Source organism: Kwoniella mangroviensis (assembly GCF_000507465.2).
Source record: "Kwoniella mangroviensis CBS 8507 chromosome 1 map unlocalized Ctg02, whole genome shotgun sequence".
Lineage (NCBI taxonomy): Eukaryota > Fungi > Basidiomycota > Tremellomycetes > Tremellales > Cryptococcaceae > Kwoniella > Kwoniella mangrovensis.
In genome coordinates, this window is record NW_027062534.1 from 100001 (window position 1) to 120231 (window position 20231).

Here is a 20231-nt window from a genome sequence, read left to right on the forward strand (position 1 = left end):
CACGTCCAAAACCCAAGGGGAACGCCCCCCCAGACTTCACACAAGTAGAGACAAATCTATAGGACAAGGGCTTAGCCTCAGTGGATCGTAGCAACAAGGCTACAGCATCAACCCTCCTCTACTACCCTCAATCAATATCACGCCGACCCCTGATAGGAAGTGAACGCCCCCCAAACATCGACTTTGCCCAGCTGAGCCGTCGACCGATCAGTTTCGTTCCCTTCAATGAGAGATTCTCAGTACACAACACGTCGATTACCTTCAGTAAAGCCGATGAGCAAGTGCTCTTCATCTCGCCGCGACGTATTGCCCTCTGGCCTTAAGGCTATTGCATCGATCGATGACCAAGTGTTCCATTCTCGTACAGTTACCTACCCTCTTGATTCCTGGCTCACAAACCATACCATTCCTAAGATAGCGTAGATCGCCCCAAATCTGCAGATCACCTTCCAATCACGTCACAGGCAGCAGTTATCTGACTTTGATTAGATGCATATAAATCAATGGCTATTTTTCGCAAACTTCAACGCTATATATATCATTTCTGATCCGTTGCTATACGTAGATCAAGCCTTTGTACAGTAAGTCCTACCTCAAATCAACATTGCAAGCTGTTCCGGCAGGGACTTGGTTTTCAAATATCGATTAAAGAGATAATCGCAGAGTCCAAATTCTGTTTTGAGTAAGACTTCCTCTTGCACAGCGAGAGTTCGGATCTCTTGCGAGATTTCGTTGGGCTTGACCAGTGCGAAGCGACGATGTTTTTGGGTTATTGGTTCATTGTTGAGGATCAGCCTACAATATCAGGTTCCAACGTCAGCTCGGAATCGCCATTTCTGTGATGTCAATCTGATGATCACGACCGCAACTTACCCTCCTGCATTCTTAATGATCCTACTCATAGTTCGATTCTCATCCAAAGATGCGATCTTGTACCCCTTCACGCGGTGAACGACATGTTGGCGAAGTAAATCGCTGAGCACTGGTGATCAGCTTCGAGTTTCAAAAGAAAATGACACGGCATGATGACTATTCACTTACGTTTCCCCCGTCCATTCAGCCAGCTCAAGGAAAGCTGTCTTGAACCATTTCAACCGACGATCATTGTAGAAGCCTTCCACAGCTTCGTTTCCTTTTTGTTTGGCTTCCGATAGACTCTGTGAATCCGAGACCGACAGCCATTCTGACCTGATCCGGGGAGCTCGGGCGCGTTTGAAGAGCTTCGCAAGCCGGTCTAATGGAGTTTCTGTTGGAGCCGAAGCTATGTCTGAAGTATTTCTAGAGTTGGACGAGTCGATAGAGGGTCTGACTGTAAGAGTCGACCGTGTAATATGTCGTCGCTTTGCATGTCGTAGCTCGGCACGAGATCCACTAAGTGATCGACTATTGGGATTGACATTGAAAACCCCATTTGACGCAGCGGTATTCCCGTAAAACTGATCACTAGGTATAGGACGAGGGGCTTGATCACGAGACCTCTTTGAATGTTTAGCGGAATGGATCACAAGATCTCGAGGATCAAATGTGTGACGGACTTTGTTCCGGGATGATGTATCAATGGAAGGTGAAGGGTTAAGCGATCGTCTGTCGAACCATTGAAGGAATTCATAAAGATCTAAGTGATAGATCTTCTGGGTGCCAGGTTCTACTTTCACCTTCGTGTGACTGGAAGAACTGATTACCACACGAACGGATGATTTCACATGATTGGGGCTTGCGAAGTCGTTGAAATTGCTGATGATTGATCTGAAAAAGAGTCAGCGGTTGGTTTCCATCATTCCTACTCAGAATCTTACTCACCCTCCGGCCAATCTGATCACTTGGACAAGTTTCCCAATGGTCTTCTTCATTTTGGATGGGAATAGGGATGGATTGACAAGTACCTTACAGTCCCGTAAGTATGATGATGGTCTATGACACAGTTCAATTCATCAGCGGTGCGTCTAAGAAGATTGAAATCGTATCTTAAGCTCACTTCTTTTTCAGTATCATCAGGTGTCCTCGGACCAACAACCGACATCTCTCCCGCTCGATCTGAATTTTCTTTCTCTTAGCATCACTAGAGAGGCCTTCACTTAACCAATAATCATCAAACTTCTTTGCTCTACCTCTCCTCAACGATTCTTGGGGGCTGAGATTATTTACTTCAGGTTCCACCTTGACTTCTACCGTGTTTTGATCAACCACTGTCCTCTTTCTCGAGGGACTTTCAGATTGTTCAACATCCTGTTTGACTTGGCTCTTACGCTTCTTCGTCTTCAATCTGTCCTCCTTGTCAATCGATATCTGTGATCCCAGGATATCAGCAGAGTGTGAGTCTTGATTCGGATCAAATGAAATAGGTGGCGCGTGGCTTAAGGGATTCGAAGTATTTCTAATGATGGATTGGTTTGCTTCGGAGTCGGGAAGCATTGAGGGGATAGAAAACTTTTGATACTTGGAAAGACGAGCTCGACGCATGGTCGGGATTTCAACGCAAGACAATTTGCTTGAGACTATTGAAATCGATTGAACCCTCGCCTGGGGAGCGACGGCAGGAGTCACTGGTTTGACGAAGGGGGCATTGACAATATTGGTCCGGTCATCTAGCGATGGCGAAGAGGTCAAAGTACTTTTGGCGACATCAGATGTTGTCGGTGTTATCGCACCTGTGCTTAAAGGTTGGTCAAGAGTATGGGACGGAGGGCTGATGGAGGATGAGGATCCAAGAACATTGTCAGACAGTGTGTTGAGCTCGACGAGTGAACGAGCGACAGTCGGACCATATGGGGTAACGCCATTGCCATCTCCAGGAGGAACCTTTCGTCTATCGACATTTGCATTCTGCACAACTTCGGTTTCTTCCTCTTTGATCGATACATCATCGCAGAGTTCGTCCACTTGATCGTCAGCACGAAGTACTTGTGCAGATGATACGGTGGAAGTTCCTCGAGTCGGTGATGAGATAGGAGATGCTTGGGTTTTCCAGGTCGGACGTTTAGGCGCAATGGACAGAGTCTGACTATTGTTCCAATGCGATGAGAGAGTGTATGATGATGCATGTGAATGGAGATGGGTACCTATGATGAAGAAAGAAATCAGTATCCAAGTCAAGTGGAGCCATTATGCAGAAGCCGACTTGCCTTGATTCCTTCCCTTTACCCTGTGCCAGTCTCCTCCTGTCTACAATGCGTAGAAGCTGCCTTCTTCATACCACTGTCGGCTGAAGATTGCACTGTCGTTTGTTCGGCACCGTTCTTATGCGAAGAGTGCACATTGTTCTTGCCCTCATCGGACTGTTGGCTGAAAGAAGGGACATGCACATCTTGCGAGGTGGTTGCATTTGAGGAGTGAGGGGAGGACAACATGATAATTTTGTTTCTCTTCCTGGCGGGGCGAATATGAGAGGAAACAGAAGAAGCTCTTCTTTTACGGCATTCGTCGGGACTGCCATCGAAAGGACTGCCATCAATGGAAGAGGAGTTGTGGGTTGACGAAGTATATACAGAAATGGGGTGAAAGCGAGGAGTGTAGGGGGATTTGACATCGATGATTCCACCAGAGGTTGAACATGGTCCAGGCGTGCCGGAAGAAAGACAAGCAAAGGGGGGAATTGGGAGAGGTAGACATTTTCTTGTTCTTGAAGGTTCTTCGAGCTGTAGAGTGAATTGATATATCAGACGGTGCCGATCTTTTCGTCAAAGGTAATATCACTTACGAAGAAAATTCTCCTTCACGATTGTCAGGCTGCTATGGCTCAGTGCAATGACAATCTTGGATAAATCACCAAAAAGAATAGTCTTTGTGCTTTGAGTACGATGTATGAGATTCAGGCGAGAGCCTCTGACTATCTTCTTACAATTCTTCAACCGCGAGAGTTGATAGAGCTCAAAGTCGGGAGAAGTAATGTTTGAAAAAGTCGATACGCGTATACACCATTACTAACATCGCGTTGTTACTCTTCTTCTCCACTGCCTATCTATCTCCCCACTCGATATAACCTCCTCGCTCTGGCATCATGATGGTAGTTGGGACAAAGCGAATCAAGGGGTACTGGCTGGAGATGGTTGATGGTGATTTCTGAAAGGTCATTCCGGATCAAAGGTAGTATTTGTCGCCGAAGTGAACTGCGCGAGGCCCAAGAGATCGGTAGCAATCGAATATGTCGATGATCTGTGTGTTTCATCACCGGGGCAATGACCTTGTGAGCTATAACCTTCTCAACTGAGTGTCTCACCAGTGAAAGGATGAAACGCACACCACCTGAATCAGAGTGACAATCATCTTATCGACCATCAACCAACTGTAGAACGATGTTATCCCGGTGAGACTAGCGACGGCAAGAAAGCTATCCTTTGAGCTGATCTGGGCTCTTCAAGCATCCTTCTTACCAGATCCGGCCAAAGTACCATCCACACAGTGCTCGTACGTCTGTTGGTACGGGTAAGATCCAAAGGATTGAGAATGAACGAGGGGGAGCATGGATCTCTATGCACTATACTCGAGTATGAGTACAGTGAGTGTTGATTTCTTTCATCGCTCAACTCTTGATATATCACGTGACATGCCTACGACGCGTCGCGTGGTTATCTGGTTATGGGGTTTGAAAATCCCAATTTAGAGTAATCCTTTACGAGTACGAACACGAGCACACCACAAGGTTACAACGTCGAGTCGTGCAAGCAAGGCTAGGCCAGGTGGTTGTATGTCGTATCGCTCTCATGGCTGGGGTCGGAAGCAAGCGATCTCATCTCCGGCAGATGGAACTGTAAGTGGTAGATTCCCCATCTATCCGCTGATGGTGTGGACTGATACAGCGGACTATATTTATTTGTAGCTACTCGTATGTTCGGAACAATTGTTCAACCCTTCGGTATGCGCATGCATTGATTGAATACACATGTGCATGTATCAGAGTCTCTATCAGTCAATTGCTGCATCTCGTTTTCAAGGTTGGAAGACCACCAGTGTTACAGTATCAGACAGGACGAAAGACTGAGGGCTCAGGGCATAGGGCATCGTCATGAACAAGACAAATCAAGAGATCAAAGCGTTATCCATGCCTTGATCGTGAGTCGGTGGTCAATTTAGATCGAACAAAGATTCTTCGGCTGATGAGACATCCATTCAGACGATCTTTCTACCTCAATCCATCACCACATGCTCGAATGAGCGAATTGGCAACTCCACATCTTCACCCAATAGTTGTAGATGCGATGTACACCGAGAGAAAGGTCGATAGGCAAGATAGAGATGAATGGGATGGAACTGAGGGAGATGTCAACTTCAGGTTAGTGCTGTACAATACTGTCTGTTCAGCACCCGATCCGATCGTTCCACGTTGATGCTGAGAGCTGAATGGATCATGTTGTTGGTAATCATAGATTCTCATCCCCTATCTACGCGGAAGAACCGTCTTTGATCTCCACCATAGCGGTCAAGCGTGAACGTGAACCTATTCCTCCCGCAACTGCTCGCACACCTCGACCACACAAGTTTCACCGTGATCACTGGAGTCCTCCTTCCGATTTCAAGACAGTCACCCATCCCCCTTACCTTCATTCAACTCAACATTCTTCAGATCATATAGCCCGACCAACAAATTTAGATGTCAAGGTTGAAGTGGATGTACAGGATGGGCAGACCCAATCAATGAATGAAAGTCTCACAGCAAATTCTCGATCAATTTTTCCTGGAACAGGACCTCTTTCTCAATCCATACCACATCATCCTGCAAGAGACAACGTTTGTTCACCTAGGAGGATAATGAATATCGGTAACGATAGTAACAGTCATTCAACTGCTCCCCATCCACAGCAATATCACTTTCGACCTCCAGCCAGGTCAACCACCTTCTCTTCCAGATCGCCTCCTCTTCGTAACTCTAGTAACTCGTCAAGACGAAAAAGAGATATTGCTGTACCACATGGGAGAAGAGTGAAAACGAGCCATGATCCCAGAACCCAACAAAATAGAAATACTAACATAAGTATAAAAGAGAATGCAGAGACTCTTGAAGATTTTTTGTCTAGTTCGAAACGTGTGTTGAATCCCGAAGAAGTATATGCATCACCTACATCACAGCTTAGAAACGAGTTCTTCAGCCAATCGATTCACGAATCTCTATACGTCACTAAGTGGAAAGACGCTTTGGATTCGGTGGATAAGCTTGGAAACGGTGGTGATTCGCTTGGAGAAGCGATTAAGATAAAGGGTTTGTTGGAGATTGGAATACAGCTTCTAAAGATATCTATTTCTGGGCTGTAAGTTCGCTTTATATACATTGGCATCAATGGCAGTCGAGTATCCATGTGACGAGGTACTGTGTTCGTCCAGATCGACCGTAGCAGACCGACGGCAGCTTCTAGGCAACCATCGAATACTCATCATTGGATCATGGAAGCAAACAAGTATCGTAGGAGAATTGAAAGATCAATTGGGAAAGCTTGGAGGGTGAGTGCGACAGTACCGTCAATCACTATTATACATTGGAATAGTGCTGATTGAACGGTACCGATTGCTTAGGACGGTATGTACCTCGGAAGATGAACTTTTTTATAAAGGCGCAAGAACATATATCCAAATAATCGGCCCTGGTTTTTCCGGATCATCCTACATCAGTACCGCTAATAGAAGAATAGAAAGGATGGAAAGGTGGACTATACAGAATTGTCTAGTAAAGCTAATTAGATGGTGTGATGCTAAAGCTTTGAGGAATAAACCGTTAGACGCACGATTGGAGATACTGGCTTCTCAATGTAAGAAGAAGTGAGTCCACGATAGATCCAAGCTGAAAGATCACCATCGGACTGGAACTGGAGAGTCAATGTTGATGGAATATTATCACTCACACATCGTTAGTTGCTGGGACATAGGAGCAGGAAAAGAGGTGTTTGTTTCAGGTTCGATACCTGATGAATCTAAGGTATCTATCAGACGTATTTGCGATTATGAGAGATTGTAAGTTATCGATCTACATACAACACTACAGGAAACAACAAGTTCCTCACTATCGTACCTCCTCAACTGATTGATTTAGCTTCTATTTCAAAGTCTTATACATCCTACGGTAAGATATTCAACAACATCCAACGCTAGAGATCGGATCGTCATCACACCATCCTCCAGTACCACCGTTACCCCCGATCGACACGACTTGATGAGAATGACAATGGAGGGATTCTATGATTTCGTCATAGATTTGCGAGAATATGCTCGAAGAGCATCTCGAGAGTCTCATCAACCTCGAATGAGTGCAGATGAAAAGCGATTTGCGAAGACTCTGCCACCTACTCTGGCGACTGATGCGATATGTACTTGATGCATGAAAGTGCTATACGATTTCTGAAATGGATGCAGAGAAGTTCAAAAGCAATCGTCGATGCATGAAATGAAATGAATGGTATGATACACTTGCATTGTTGCACTGTGAAGATCAAGGTTCACAAAGTTTATGCGTCACCGTCACTTGTGTGACGCCTATTTTTTCATGATTAAGTTTCCACACACAGTAACATGAAGCTAATAGCATGGAAGGGATGAGCATATCTTCAAATGATACAATATACTGCGCGACACTGAGAATCTATAATACTTTTACTGCTATTCCCGTCTGCTCCAATCGAATTTTTGATATCTCACTATTCTACTTTTCGTCACTTGCAATTAAACTCTATTTCCATGATCTTTGCCTTTCATCTTCCCGCTACTTCCCTAAACCACTTTAAGACATAAATTGTCTAAGGCATCTTTCAAGTCTTCTGGAGCTTCAATGATCTTATGCGTTACCAACAAGCCACGATCATCTTCTTTGATTTACAAATTTGGCGAACAAAAGAGGAGTCATCGTGCACGTCTTTGTGAACATGCTTGTGGGAACGTGAGGTCCTCTATGTTTCGCTTTGATCGAAACGAGGATTCTACCTTGGGCTTTTGGATGTTCGAGCAAACGTTTCTGCTTATTGTATTGTGTGCTGAAGGACATCATCATTAGTCAAATCGATTGGACTCATAAAGTATCTTCCATACAGCTGAAAAAGGTTTTATCACTCACAAGTTTTCTCGTCTGATGATATATTCTAATTGATTTCTAACGGCTCTAGGAACCTCAGGGGCAATGCGGACCCCGATACCAGTTCCGACTGTAGATCTGTATCATACAGCGCAACATGACCAATCAGTGCCGAGTTCAATTACATAAACATGATGCTGGATCAGGACATACCTAGTTTGAGCGTCGATCACAGCTTGTTGCAGAGCTTCCTCTAATTCTACACGGGGCGAAGTGTTGATATGATATCCGTCAAGTATCTTTCTAAGACATACTTCTAGTGTGATGGGTGGCAAGCTAAGAGGATTGTTGGCATGTCCGCTGTAGGCTTCGCATCGGACTTGAGTCAAAGAGTACTGTTCGCGTTGCTGATTGACCACGAAAGCTGAAGGATCGGTGCAGATGATACTGCAAAGACAATGATCAGCTATCATGCTCGAGGTCATTGATCTGCTGCTGGATAACTTACACTCCAGCAGATCTGAGGATGGTGACGATGTCCGCCGCCACACTATCTTGTTCGTAATTGGCAGGGACGAGGATATCTACTCCTCTCAGAGGTTGGCCTTTTCGACTGCAATCATATTAGCTGCATTTGGTATATCGAGTACTGAGTAGCTCACCTTTGTTTGGTACTTTTGATACATCCCGCTATACCACATTCCAACTTGAATCTACTCAAGAATTGCTGTGGATTGAGATTCAATCTCTTTTGCACATGACGATCTACCAGGCATTCGCGATATCTTCTGGAGATATTCTTCTCTCCAATAAAAGTGGCAAGTAGCTCTTGACTGTTTCGCTTTATGAGGTTTTTAGTGTGTATAAGTGGATCTTTGTATACAGTCTTGCCAGATTTGAGCTTGAAGGGTTGATGGAGTGTAGTCCCATGGGACTTGTCTGAACTAGAGCTGTCATGATCGTCTTTATCGTTTTCTCCATCGCTTGACTGATCATCTTGAGCATCGTCGTCTTCGGTCATCTCGACATCCCCATCGGAGACGTCTTCTGGATCTGGACCGTTGAGCGAAGGAGGCGAAGCATCATTACGTTTGCAGAGATCAAGAAGAAGGAAGTGGTATGGGTATAGTCGTCTGAAAGATCCTTTGCCATGGAGAAGGCAGATCAGCTGACGATGTTCAGTGAAAAATCGGTACCACTAAGAATGACCTACTTCTACTCTCGCTGTCAGGTATATCCTTAAAAGTTGTCCAAGATGGATTGATACCGTATTTATAACCGTACCAATTCTCGTCAAGACGAAGCTTGAAGCTACCGTAGCCATCTCACGTCAGCCCATCAGGTGTACGGTAAGTTACACATGGTTATACTTATCTGCTTGAACCGAACTCACAGATCAACGATCAGCCTAAATTGAAATTGAATATTCTCTTTCCAACTTCCGCTCATTGCCCAGTTCTGATCTCTAGCTCGTCTAATCCAGCCCATCTCCAAGCAATGTTGTTCCCATTCTTGGTTCTGTTTGACGAGCTTAAGGCAAATTTCCTCAAGAGTCGGTCCTATGTCCGTTTCAGGTTGACGTTGATGAGGTTTCGGAAAGAGCGCTTTACGATAAGCTTTCGATATCTTGATGATTCTAAGTAGTCTGTATGTGATTGTAGGATGATCTTGCCAAATAAAGGGGGGAAGACATGGAAATTAGTATGTCTCGATTTACGGACGAAGAAAGCATTGAAGGGTCATGATCTAAAGACGGACAACTTACAAAGCAACCATGTCTTGTTGGGCCATTGTGATGAATTGTGTCCAAGGGTTCAGACAGCGAAGCTGATGATTCATGTGTGAGAGACAGAAAGAAAGAAAGAAGAAACAAGGGATGCAAGGGAATCAAAGTTTTATTGATATCCTCACATTCATTCGCACACTGATCACCACTGTGTGTGAATTATGGACTGACACACACACAGACACACAGACACTCAGCGCACAGCCCTCTCCCCCTCCCCCTCCCCTCCCCCCCATACCGCGAGGTACTGTACCCACCAAGACCACCCTGTACATCCATCAGCATCTCATGGTTCATACATACATTTCGAGTTGGTATCAACCGTTAGCATAACAGTGGGACAATATGGATATGGCCATGTTCCCATGTGTTATATGTCTGAGTATGAAATGTTTCACTTTTCAAGATCGGGATGATTGCTACCTGAGGGATAGATCCGTGAGGTGGTGACAGGTATATCATACATATATCAGGTTGTGACTGGTGTGAACAACTCTGCCACTTGTGTCATTTCTTCTTCTCTGTCTCGATCATCTTCTCTTCTCTTCTTCTCTCTTGACCAAACCTCACAAACTGTACCAGTACAAACACATCGCAATCCAAGTGTCTTCCTATCGATTCTGGTAGGACGTCCACCTCTTCTCATTACGATGTCTCAATCCTCCTTTCGTCTCAAGTGAGTCAAATCATATCACATTCTGACAACATGAATTTGAATGGACATATTTACTGATCTCTCCATTCGTGATAGTTGGGAGGCCGAACCATCTCTTACTTTTACACTACTCACTCTCATCAAGTCCAACCCACTCTATCAACACGTTTTCTTCTCCACCTCAATCGAACAAGTAAAAGACAAGTATCTTGTCAGTCAGAAGATCTGTATCGAATTTTTCAAAGATAGCGTGTGGATGAAAGATGCTGAGAGGAGGGGCTTGGTGATAAAGACCGAGGCAGGAGAATGGAAAGCTACGAAGAAATGGGGTAGTAATGTGGCTAATCCAATTACATCTAGAGTACTCCAGTAAGCCTTTCCAAATCACTGGAGCGGTTTCTCCGGTACCTTGATGTTGACTGACACTCTCTGGCCGAATGCAGTCTGCGAAAAAGGTTTAACGACGGCTGGTACAAGACCAAGCGTGGTATCCTCCACAACAATACCAAGATCGAGGACATCCCTGATCGACGTAAAAGAGGTAAATCCTCTCTTGATCGCGGATGATAAGTGAGCTGACGTGAGATTGGCTACTCATACAGTGTTGTTCGGAAAGCAACATCCATACTACTTTATACTTCGAGAATTGTGTCAAGGTCAACAACCACAAGCTGGACTTCCGGTGATGACCCCAGTGGAAGAACCCCCCGATCCACCTACTCGACGAAGAAAGAGATCTCCTTCAACCATATCTTCCGACTCGTCCGACTCTGAAGGAAATGTCCCTCTTGCAGCTCATGCTGCTTCACCACTGCTAAAAGATTTAGAGAGTCACATTCAGATATAGAGTTTATCAGGAAGACAGTCACGCCCTTCGAGCGTTATCGATCTCGCTACCACCCAAAGTTCCGCCACAAAATGAAACTCAAGTATTTAGGTTTGGTATGAGACCTAACATTGCTTATAGCGATGATTCAAATTCGGACTCCGATTCAGAAGCGTCGTCAGCATCCGATAGCTCATTTATCTGTGAGCTGAACACGCGACCTCAGGATCGCACTCCCGGTATATCAGTAACTCCTCCTTCACCAGCACCGTCCGACTCGCCATCTGTTGTGGCACTGTCCTGTACATCAGATCAGTGGGAACAACCGAAAATAATCAGATCCCCACCTGACAAAGAGCCTTGAAGCAATGCTACGCAAGAAGTTGAAAATCCCAGCCCGGAGAATGAGACTCGTTGTCCAAGCAAGGAATATGGAGTTGAGAGGTCCTGGGAGAAGGACACCTTTGAGTACATTGATTGGGGAAATTTGATCGGGAAAATAACAAGCAGGCGAGTAACCGAAATTGATATACCTCATCAAGAATCACCATTAATGAAATCTCTATATGTGAAGGTCTGGGACTCTACCATTCAAAGCATTCGTGCTGATTGACTCAACGGTCACTACAGTATGGCAGAGGAAATTGTCTAATATAGCGATACGAGTAGGGTTGTAAGTTTCACCAATGATGTTGTCACTTGAGCTGATATATCAGTTACATTTGGGGTTGAATACCGTAGCGATATCTGTGGAACACCACGCAAGTTTCATGATCAGCTCCACAGAAAGAACAACAGAGACCAAATGTTCATCAGGGTCATCGTTCTGAAAGGCAAGATCAGTATCGAATTTGAAAAGACACATCGAAGTATTATCAAGATGACACCTCTGAGGTTCCTCAAATTCATCATCCAGGAGAGGGAGAAACACAGTCAAGCGAATCCTCCATACGGTCGGGACTTTGAAACGGTCTGATCTGGAAGCGTTCAGTATACTTTGATGAATCTGTACATTGACATTACATCAACGTTTCATGCAAAACATGCTATGTCATTATACAGTTTTATTTCTTACAGATGACTAGTCATCATACTTCCTCTGCCTCATCCTCTTCTTCAGTCTGCAGAGTTGCCAAAGCGTCCCTACGAACAACATGGTTGTATCAGGATCACAATTTCGATCTCCAGTCGCTCAAACTCACCTATATCCTTTCTTGACCATCTTAATCGCATGAGGCTTATACTTATTGGTTTTATTCCGTGTTTTACCCTAATCAGGATATGACCTACATAAGCTCTACGTATACATTGTTAAAAGAGAGTGAAACATGAACTCACAGATAGATACAAAGCATCAAGTGCTAACAAATCAATCAGCATTTGTCCGTTGATGCGCTCATTGCAACTGCCTATGACAGCAAAGTATAACTATCCAACTCACCTTCGTCAGTACCCAAAGATCCAACTTATCTTCCATGACCCAGCCGTAACTCGCACTATTATCGAAAAAGTTGACCAACCATACCTTCTTACCAGCTGCTTTGGCTGCTGCCCTTTCTCTAGCTTCGATGGAAAGTACGTCGGAAGGTATTCCCTCAGGTTCGTTCAGGTCGACCACCATAGCTGGGAAGTATGGATATGTGTGGACTAATTGATAAAACACAACAATCCGTATATCATTAGCTTCAATGCACGTGCCAACACGAGATGAAATCTCACTTTTAGCCCAAACTATATATACCAAATGAGATGGGAGCACCGTTGTCGTCAGCTGAGTCCCCATTCTGCCCTGTGGATCAAGTCAACTCACCAAGTACACCAGGTTCATACTGAGCTGCATCCTTTTGCAATTCCTGTTTAGTCTTGGTAGGTGAGACAGACATGACCTTCACTTTGCTTTTACTGTTATTTTTCGCTTTGCTAGGACTCGGCTTATCATCTTCTTCCTTCGGTTGTTCGACCTGCTCAACCTCTTCAACCTCCTCGATTTCCTCAGAGATCTCCTTTTGATCACTCAGATCTTCAGGTATAGGTGTCATCTCCTCGTTATCTTCATCATCATCAACTACGACATCATCATGAGTATCTGTATTTCCGGCGCTCCTAGTTCTTCTGGCTCTTTTCGACTGCCTCGGTGATGTAGTCTCCTCGTCCAAAGGTGCTTTCCGCTTCTCACCGTGTTCAGTCTGCCTTGTAGTCTTTCGAGGTGTTGGTACAGCTGAAGGTGGCGGCGAGGATAGATCACTTCCACTGCCACTGGAGATCGGTGCATGTTCAGTGTGCTGAGATTTGATGGGACTCAATGAAAGACGTAGTGTTCGAGGTGTAGCGGAGGCTCGAGCTTTTGAAGCGGCTGTACTAGGTGGTTTACGAGACGAAGAAGCGCTTGGTGCTCTAGCTAAAGATGAAAACGAGTATTATAAGCCATGAGATAGCAGAGATGGTTTTGTCGAGGCCGTTCACTTACGAAATGAGTCAGAGGTTCTTTCCGTTCTCTTCCTCTTCATTCCTTCCGGTAATACCCATCCAGTATTGAATCTGGTAAACTGATCTTGAGCTCCCACTTCCTCGATCATGATATCCATTGCCCTTTCGCGCTCTCTTCTGTCTCTGTCCGTTAGAATCGGTACAATTTCCGTTCCCACCACACCAACTTGAGATCTGTGTCGTCGAGGGAATGAGCTGGATGGCTTAGTAGGTGAGGCCGAGCCTGAAGTGGTCAATGAGACCGAAGTCGATGTCCGCAATCCGGCTGTAGCTTCTGTCTGGGGCACTACTTCCGACTTCACACGATTTTTACCTTTCCCTTTCTTATTTGAAGCAGGAGTCGTAGACGGTCCAGCAATTGCATTGATCTCTCTCATACTTCTTCTTCTACTCCTAGCATCCAACTCCTCCTTGGGCTCGACCGAGGTATGCTTGCTCCCTTCAGCACTTGAGGAAGGTTGTATGCCTGCTTCCTGATCGAACGCGATTTCTGCGGCCCTGGTCGCTCGAGTAGATCTTGAGCCAGCCAGAGTCCGTTCTTTAGCAGCATTCTCGCGATCTTCCCATTTTTGTTTCCGTTCAGCATGAGATGACGATTTCCTAGGCGCTTTTACTGGCTTGGACGGAGGAGGAGGAGTCGGTTCCTTTGGCTTCTCAAGCTCAAAGGAGAAGATGGAACCAAGGTGATCTTGAGTTGGATTATCTGGGCCCGAGCATTGTTGTAAGAGAGTTGAGAGAACAGTGGAAGTGGGCTCTAGGTCGCCAACGGGCAGAATAGCATTCTTTTCCGATGCATAGGTCTGGTATGATGCACGGGCGGTTTCAGTGATATTGTCCAATTCTGTAAGGATAGGTTCCGCTTCTTTCTTGATTTTGGCGGCTCTACGATGATAAGGATTGTCTTTAGGATTATAGATCATCGCATTATCGAGTACAAGCATTATATCTCTACAAAGGATTGTGAGCTGAGGGTCGTAGCGACAAAGTCGATATACATACCTTGAAGTCAGCTAAATCGACATATTCGTTCTTCTCCAATTTCTCGTCAATCCATAACCAGCACATTGGTTCCTTGATGATCTCGAAATAGTCTGGTGCTTCCGCTCGATTGACTGGATGCAGGTAGAGACTTTGCCGGTCCAACCTGAACAGAAGAGTCAGCATGTAACGGCAATACTGAGAAGATGGAAGAACTTGCGCTGAAATCTTCTCAAAAGCCACCCTCAATCTCCCATGGTAAGGGAAAATAAAGCCATCCACAACATCCTTTATCAACTGGACTTGACGTAACTTCTCTTTCTCTCGCTTTCTGACCAGCTCGGCGAGCATTCGGACTTTTTCAAGATCGTTACGAAGCATTTGCAGGAACTTTTGCGGACACGTCAGCTTACCCACAGACCAAGCCGTAAAGACATAGCTCACCTTGAGTTTCTGAGCCTTTTCAGTCTCGGTCTGTTGACGCGAGTCAGATGATGCAGTCCATGGCTATTGAGGGACGAGTAAAGTAAGCTAGCATTCAGTGTCCATCAGGGAGATTACCTACCTCCAGATGCAATCTTTTCAACAAAGGGGCACCCCTTCTAGCTTCCCTTTTCAAACTCCAGTACCTACACATTCTCTCCACGAAAGGCTGTCTCTTCCTTATGGCGACTTTCGCAACGTAATTCAATACCTTGTCTAAGATCAATCTAGGTATGATAGGTGGACCAGGTCGGAACGATTTCGAATGTGCTTGAGCGGATTTCTTAGTTGTCGGAACGACAGCTGCAGCTTGACCATTAGCGGTCGAAGACCGACGAGCTTTCTTTTTGGTTTTTGTGGTTTGTTTGGGTATCGTTTCGGAGAATGAAGAGAAGTCTGAGGCAGTATCGGATATTTCTTCCCTCTCTTCAGCCTGATTATGGACCAAAAGTCAGTAAAATGCACGGTTGGAAGTTGTCCGGCAAGCTTACCGGTAAATGTTTATGGCAATAAGCCTTCAACAACCCATCCTGACTGAACGACTTCATACTGGAAAGTAATCCCGCCTGTCGAGCGCATGTTACGTGGAAAGCGGTGAAGCAATTCCTATTATCACATTGTATACAAGCTCCCGTCTTTTCTCGACATAGCGAGCAGACCTGAAAAAAACGACATTATCAGCTTACATTCATCAGAAAGGTGTATATGAGCTTACAAGCTTCCATCTGCTCTTCGGCACACTCTCTACGCCTTCTACGGGTTCCATATATATCGCATTTCCCAGCCCAGTTTCGGGTATCCAAATCGCACAAAGCAGATGTGACCAATGACCTGAAGTGGTTTGCTTAAATGCTCCTCCTTCATTTGGACAGAAAATACAGGACTGAATGGATCGTCAGCTGCTGTGACTAGTACATTGCAATATTGACTGAGCTCACCACAGGATTCTCAGGTGAAACGGTACATTTCCTACACAACCATTGACCTTCAGGTATGTAAGGAACACCATAACAGTCTATGGTCATACATCTTTATCAGCTAATCGGCCAATTTGATCTACTAGCTAAGCGAGCGCACCTTGATGTACAGCGAGATTACACCCATCACAAAATACTATCGCATTTGAATTTTCACCTTCACCATCATCACATACAGCACATTTGGAATCCTCCGCAGCGAGGTGTTGTACTGGCTGGGGTATTCGTTTGGACTGTTCGATAGAGCATTGAGAATGTGTTAAAACAAGGTTGTATGAAGATGTTTGCTGGAATTCTGGATCAAATACACTTGGTAGGAGTCCAGAATGACTTACCAAGTTGAACCATTCCTTTTCCAACTTGTCCATCAAAATCTCAAACACCTCATATGATATCGCTCCGCTTTGTTCTTTCTTTCTCTCTGCGTTGATAGCGTCCAGCCATTCTTGATCTACATCGAACAAGAGCTATATCAGCCAGTATTCTTAGTCGATTTAACGATGATGGTCACTCACCCTGCTCATCCATATCATATTCAACCTGAACCGCTAACTCCGATTCGATAGGTTCTGCAGAACTATCCTATCAGCTCATCCACGTCAGGCATATCATGGGCGAACTGACCTATATATCGAATATAATGTTCGGTTCGTTCGAATTCCGAGAAATCATTATCTACTCGACTTTATCAGCTATAAGTCCTGGTATACACGGGAAGCTGAAGGTCAAGTAAGAAGCTCACATCCATACGATCTACTCTGCTCCTATCTCGCAGAGATTATCAGCTGTAATGTACGTATTGAAGACAGCATTGCAGATAGCTCACCGAGTTTACACCTGCCGGAGCGAGTATAGATTGATCATCTGTGATCACCCTGAAAGACACTTTTGGCAAGTCGTGCATGTATGCCTTGTCGGCATTTGACTCGAGAGGCATCTTTAGCGGATGTTCATACCGTGGAATATACTATGTGATGTGGGAATGAGTCAATGTCTTTTATGAGTCAGAGGGTAATCGAGGAAGAAGTCCATGATGACAACAGACGCGTTGGATTCAAGGTAATGTTGATGGCGTGTGTGAATTAAATGAGAGTGGCATATAAGCCCAATCAATGCTTCTTAGGCAGATTATGTAGATAAAATACATCCAACGCTTGGAGCCCACATCCTTTGTATGGATCTCACTACGAAGAGGAGAGAGAGAGTGAGCAAGATAGTGACCCAATGGACAGAGGAGGTCTGACAAGTAGAAGCCGATGAAGTTAAGCTTGAAATCCTGATAGATCTTCCGAGCTGCTCTATAAAGCGAGTGTCATTCGAGACTGAAAGCGATCTCTTGATCACTTTTTACTTTATCTTTCTGAGGATAGATCGCTCTCGAATTGAATGGGAATAGTCAGTCCACGATACAAGAAGCTGTCGAATACTCACTGTCAACAGTCAATGGACCGACTGCAGCCAGTCGATGAATACTATAATACCATGATCCCGAGCAGAAAATAGACACAAAATCACAATCAGTCAATCCGCATGTTGAAAAACATCGTCCTCTACCATTTTCTTGATGACTACAAATGAGCTGGCTGACTTGCGACATGAACATAAGCTCATTCTCAGATAGTGATCAGGTTTGATTTCAATTCCATGCATTTTTGTTATTTTCCGGCAACTTATCACCTCCCTTATCCCATAGGAAAATGCTTTCCTCTCCTTTCTATAATCGTAAAACCCGTACTAACACACACAAAGATATAATTAATGATATTACTTTTGAATATACTAGATCAAATCTAAGCGGTGAAATCAGCAACGTGGGCATCGATGACCTTGGCCATCTCTTCTTCGATCTCCTTGGTCAAAACACCACCGGAGAGTTTCTCGAGGAGAGCAGCGTGTTGAGATTTGAGGAGTTCAGTGCTATTTCATGAGACATTGATCAATCAGCAAAAAAATCGTTGGTAGAAAGTAAGATTATCGAATTGCACTCACAAAGATTTTTCCCAAGCACCAATCTTGTCAACAGGGACTTTATCGAGTTTACCGTTAACACCAGCGTAGATCAAAGGAGCCATGATTTCGGTAGGCATGCTATGTATGACAACCGCACATATCAGCACATGGTGGGAGTGTTGTGTATGGTTGCACTTACGGTTGGTATTGAGGTTGTTTGAGGAGTTCGGTAAGACGAGCACCTCTGTTAAGGAGGTATCGGGTAGAAGCATCCAAATCGGAACCGAATTGAGCGAAAGCAGCGACTTCTCGGTATTGGGCAAGGTACAATTTAAGAGAACCGGCAACGGATTTCATCAATTTGGTTTGAGCGGCGGAACCTACTCGAGATACGGAAAGACCGACGTTGATAGCTGGTCGAACACCCTTGAAGAATAATTCAGCTTCCAAGAAGATTTGTCCATCGGTGATGGAAATAACGTTGGTGGGGATATAAGCGGACACATCACCACCTTGGGTTTCAATGATGGGGAGGGCAGTGAGGGAACCAGATCCGTAATCGGCGTTGAGCTTGGCGGCTCTCTCCAAAAGTCTGGAGTGCAAGTAGAAGACATCACCAGGGTAAGCTTCTCGTCCGGGAGGTCGTCTAAGAAGCAAAGACATTTGTCGATAGGCGACGGCTTGTTTGGACAAATCATCGTAGATGATCAAGGCGTGTCTACCATTGTCTCTGAACCATTCACCCATGGCACAACCAGAGAAAGGAGCAAGGTACTGAAGAGGAGCGGCTTCGGAAGCGGTGGCAGCGACGATGATGGAGTATTTCAAGGCATCGTTTTGTTCAAGGGTTTGAACGAGCTGAGCGACGGTGGATCGTTTTTGACCAACGGCAACGTAAACACAGTAGAGTTTCTTGGATTCATCGGCACCGTCGTTCCATTTCTTTTGGTTAAGGATGGTGTCGATAGCGACGGCGGATTTACCGGTTTGTCTGTCACCGATAATAAGTTCTCGTTGTCCTCGACCGATCTGGGTAGACAAAAAAGGTCAGCAACGAAAAAGATGCATGAGAAAGCAGATCGAAGACTCACAGGTACCAAGGAGTCGACTGATTTGAGACCAGTTTGCATGGGTTCGTGTACGGATCGTCGGGGCAAGATACCAGGAGCCTTCAATTGAGCTTGGGTTCTACCGTCGGCCTTGATAGGACCTTTACCGTCGATGGGGTTACCGAGGGCATCGACGACTCGACCCAAAAGACCAGGTCCTACGGGGACATCCACGATCTGACCGGTTCTCTTGACGGTATCACCTTCCTTGATCAATCTATCGTTACCGAAGATGGTTACACCGACGTTGTCGGCTTCCAAGTTCAAACACATTCCTCGGACACCTGAGGAGAATTCAACCATTTCTTCGGCTTGAACGTTTCTCAAACCGTAGACTCTCGCGATACCATCACCAATGGTCAAGACTCGTCCGGTCTCTTGGACATCACCACCGACGGAAGCACCGGCGATTCGGCCCTCGAGGATGGAAGAGACTTCAGAAGCGGCTGTGGTAGTGAAGAGAAGGGGGATCGGCCGAAACGCGGATTTAGGTGGTGGGATGACAGTGAGAGAGATAGCAAGTGAAAAGGCATATCAGCATGATGCATCGCGGACATTGGGTGACAGGAATGGGACGTACCAGGCTTGGCGGTAGCGTAGGTTCGAGCAGCGAGGGGAGCAGCTCTGGTTCTGGCCTGTTGGGGATATGAGATGTTAGCGGAGTGTTTCAGACGATACATGGTGTATTGATATCCTTTCCAATCTCCCATGCTTTTCTGTCCTGTGACCATCTCCTCCGATGCTCGACGAGCTAGATGCATTCCCTCCAGACTGATATTCTCTTTTTTCTTCACATCATCTTTGGATCCGTATTCGACTAATCCCCTTCCCCAAAGACTGTCAAATAACTCACGCTGGAAGCGACAGCTCCTCTGAGGGTGTTCCTGAAGGCGGCACGCATTTTTAGATGAGAGGATGAGTGGTGAGTGTGGATACAGGAGTAGAAGAAGGATTCGGTCTTTCGATAAGACTTTTGTTGAGTTAGAGATG

General features: G+C 45.3%; 6 protein-coding genes across 6 annotated transcripts; 2 read left to right on the plus strand and 4 right to left on the minus strand.

Moving 5' to 3' along the window:
• Positions 1 to 593: 593 nt before the first annotated feature.
• On the minus strand, positions 594 to 3609 carry I203_105105 (uncharacterized protein; the record flags this gene model as incomplete). The annotated part of the gene is made up of 6 exons (XM_065517687.1): positions 594 to 795; positions 874 to 975; positions 1042 to 1746; positions 1801 to 1911; positions 1976 to 3059; positions 3486 to 3609. 6 exons carry the CDS (start codon positions 3607 to 3609, stop codon positions 594 to 596), a joined length of 2328 nt encoding a protein of 775 aa, XP_065372991.1.
• A 1586-nt stretch (positions 3610 to 5195) lies between these two features.
• I203_105106 (uncharacterized protein) lies at positions 5196 to 7300 on the plus strand (the record flags this gene model as incomplete). The annotated part of the gene is made up of 6 exons (XM_019144283.1): positions 5196 to 5269; positions 5364 to 6242; positions 6316 to 6432; positions 6505 to 6747; positions 6841 to 6939; positions 7033 to 7300. 6 exons carry the CDS (start codon positions 5196 to 5198, stop codon positions 7298 to 7300), a joined length of 1680 nt encoding a protein of 559 aa, XP_019005618.1.
• A 480-nt stretch (positions 7301 to 7780) lies between these two features.
• Positions 7781 to 9781, minus strand: I203_105107 (uncharacterized protein; the record flags this gene model as incomplete). The annotated part of the gene is made up of 8 exons (XM_019144284.1): positions 7781 to 7952; positions 8033 to 8128; positions 8204 to 8437; positions 8499 to 8603; positions 8653 to 9133; positions 9204 to 9301; positions 9384 to 9635; positions 9756 to 9781. The coding sequence occupies 8 exons, from the start codon at positions 9779 to 9781 to the stop codon at positions 7781 to 7783; spliced, it is 1464 nt and encodes a 487-aa protein (XP_019005619.1).
• Positions 9782 to 10426: 645 nt separating this feature from the next.
• On the plus strand, positions 10427 to 11621 carry I203_105108 (uncharacterized protein; the record flags this gene model as incomplete). The annotated part of the gene is made up of 5 exons (XM_065517688.1): positions 10427 to 10452; positions 10528 to 10800; positions 10875 to 10972; positions 11034 to 11261; positions 11338 to 11621. The coding sequence occupies 5 exons, from the start codon at positions 10427 to 10429 to the stop codon at positions 11619 to 11621; spliced, it is 909 nt and encodes a 302-aa protein (XP_065372992.1).
• A 724-nt stretch (positions 11622 to 12345) lies between these two features.
• I203_105109 (uncharacterized protein) lies at positions 12346 to 17119 on the minus strand (the record flags this gene model as incomplete). Its single annotated transcript, XM_065517689.1, has 20 exons — positions 12346 to 12400; positions 12460 to 12527; positions 12596 to 12618; positions 12699 to 12722; positions 12791 to 12904; positions 13068 to 13655; positions 13725 to 14544; positions 14744 to 14888; positions 14943 to 15112; positions 15167 to 15229; positions 15288 to 15638; positions 15697 to 15864; positions 15921 to 16088; positions 16144 to 16220; positions 16283 to 16415; positions 16518 to 16633; positions 16698 to 16751; positions 16807 to 16857; positions 16925 to 16946; positions 17009 to 17119. The coding sequence occupies 20 exons, from the start codon at positions 17117 to 17119 to the stop codon at positions 12346 to 12348; spliced, it is 3321 nt and encodes a 1106-aa protein (XP_065372993.1).
• Positions 17120 to 17972: 853 nt separating this feature from the next.
• On the minus strand, positions 17973 to 20142 carry I203_105110 (ATP synthase subunit alpha, mitochondrial; the record flags this gene model as incomplete). Its single annotated transcript, XM_019144287.2, has 6 exons — positions 17973 to 18099; positions 18172 to 18270; positions 18332 to 19161; positions 19224 to 19687; positions 19822 to 19876; positions 20095 to 20142. The coding sequence occupies 6 exons, from the start codon at positions 20140 to 20142 to the stop codon at positions 17973 to 17975; spliced, it is 1623 nt and encodes a 540-aa protein (XP_019005622.2).
• Positions 20143 to 20231: the final 89 nt, after the last annotated feature.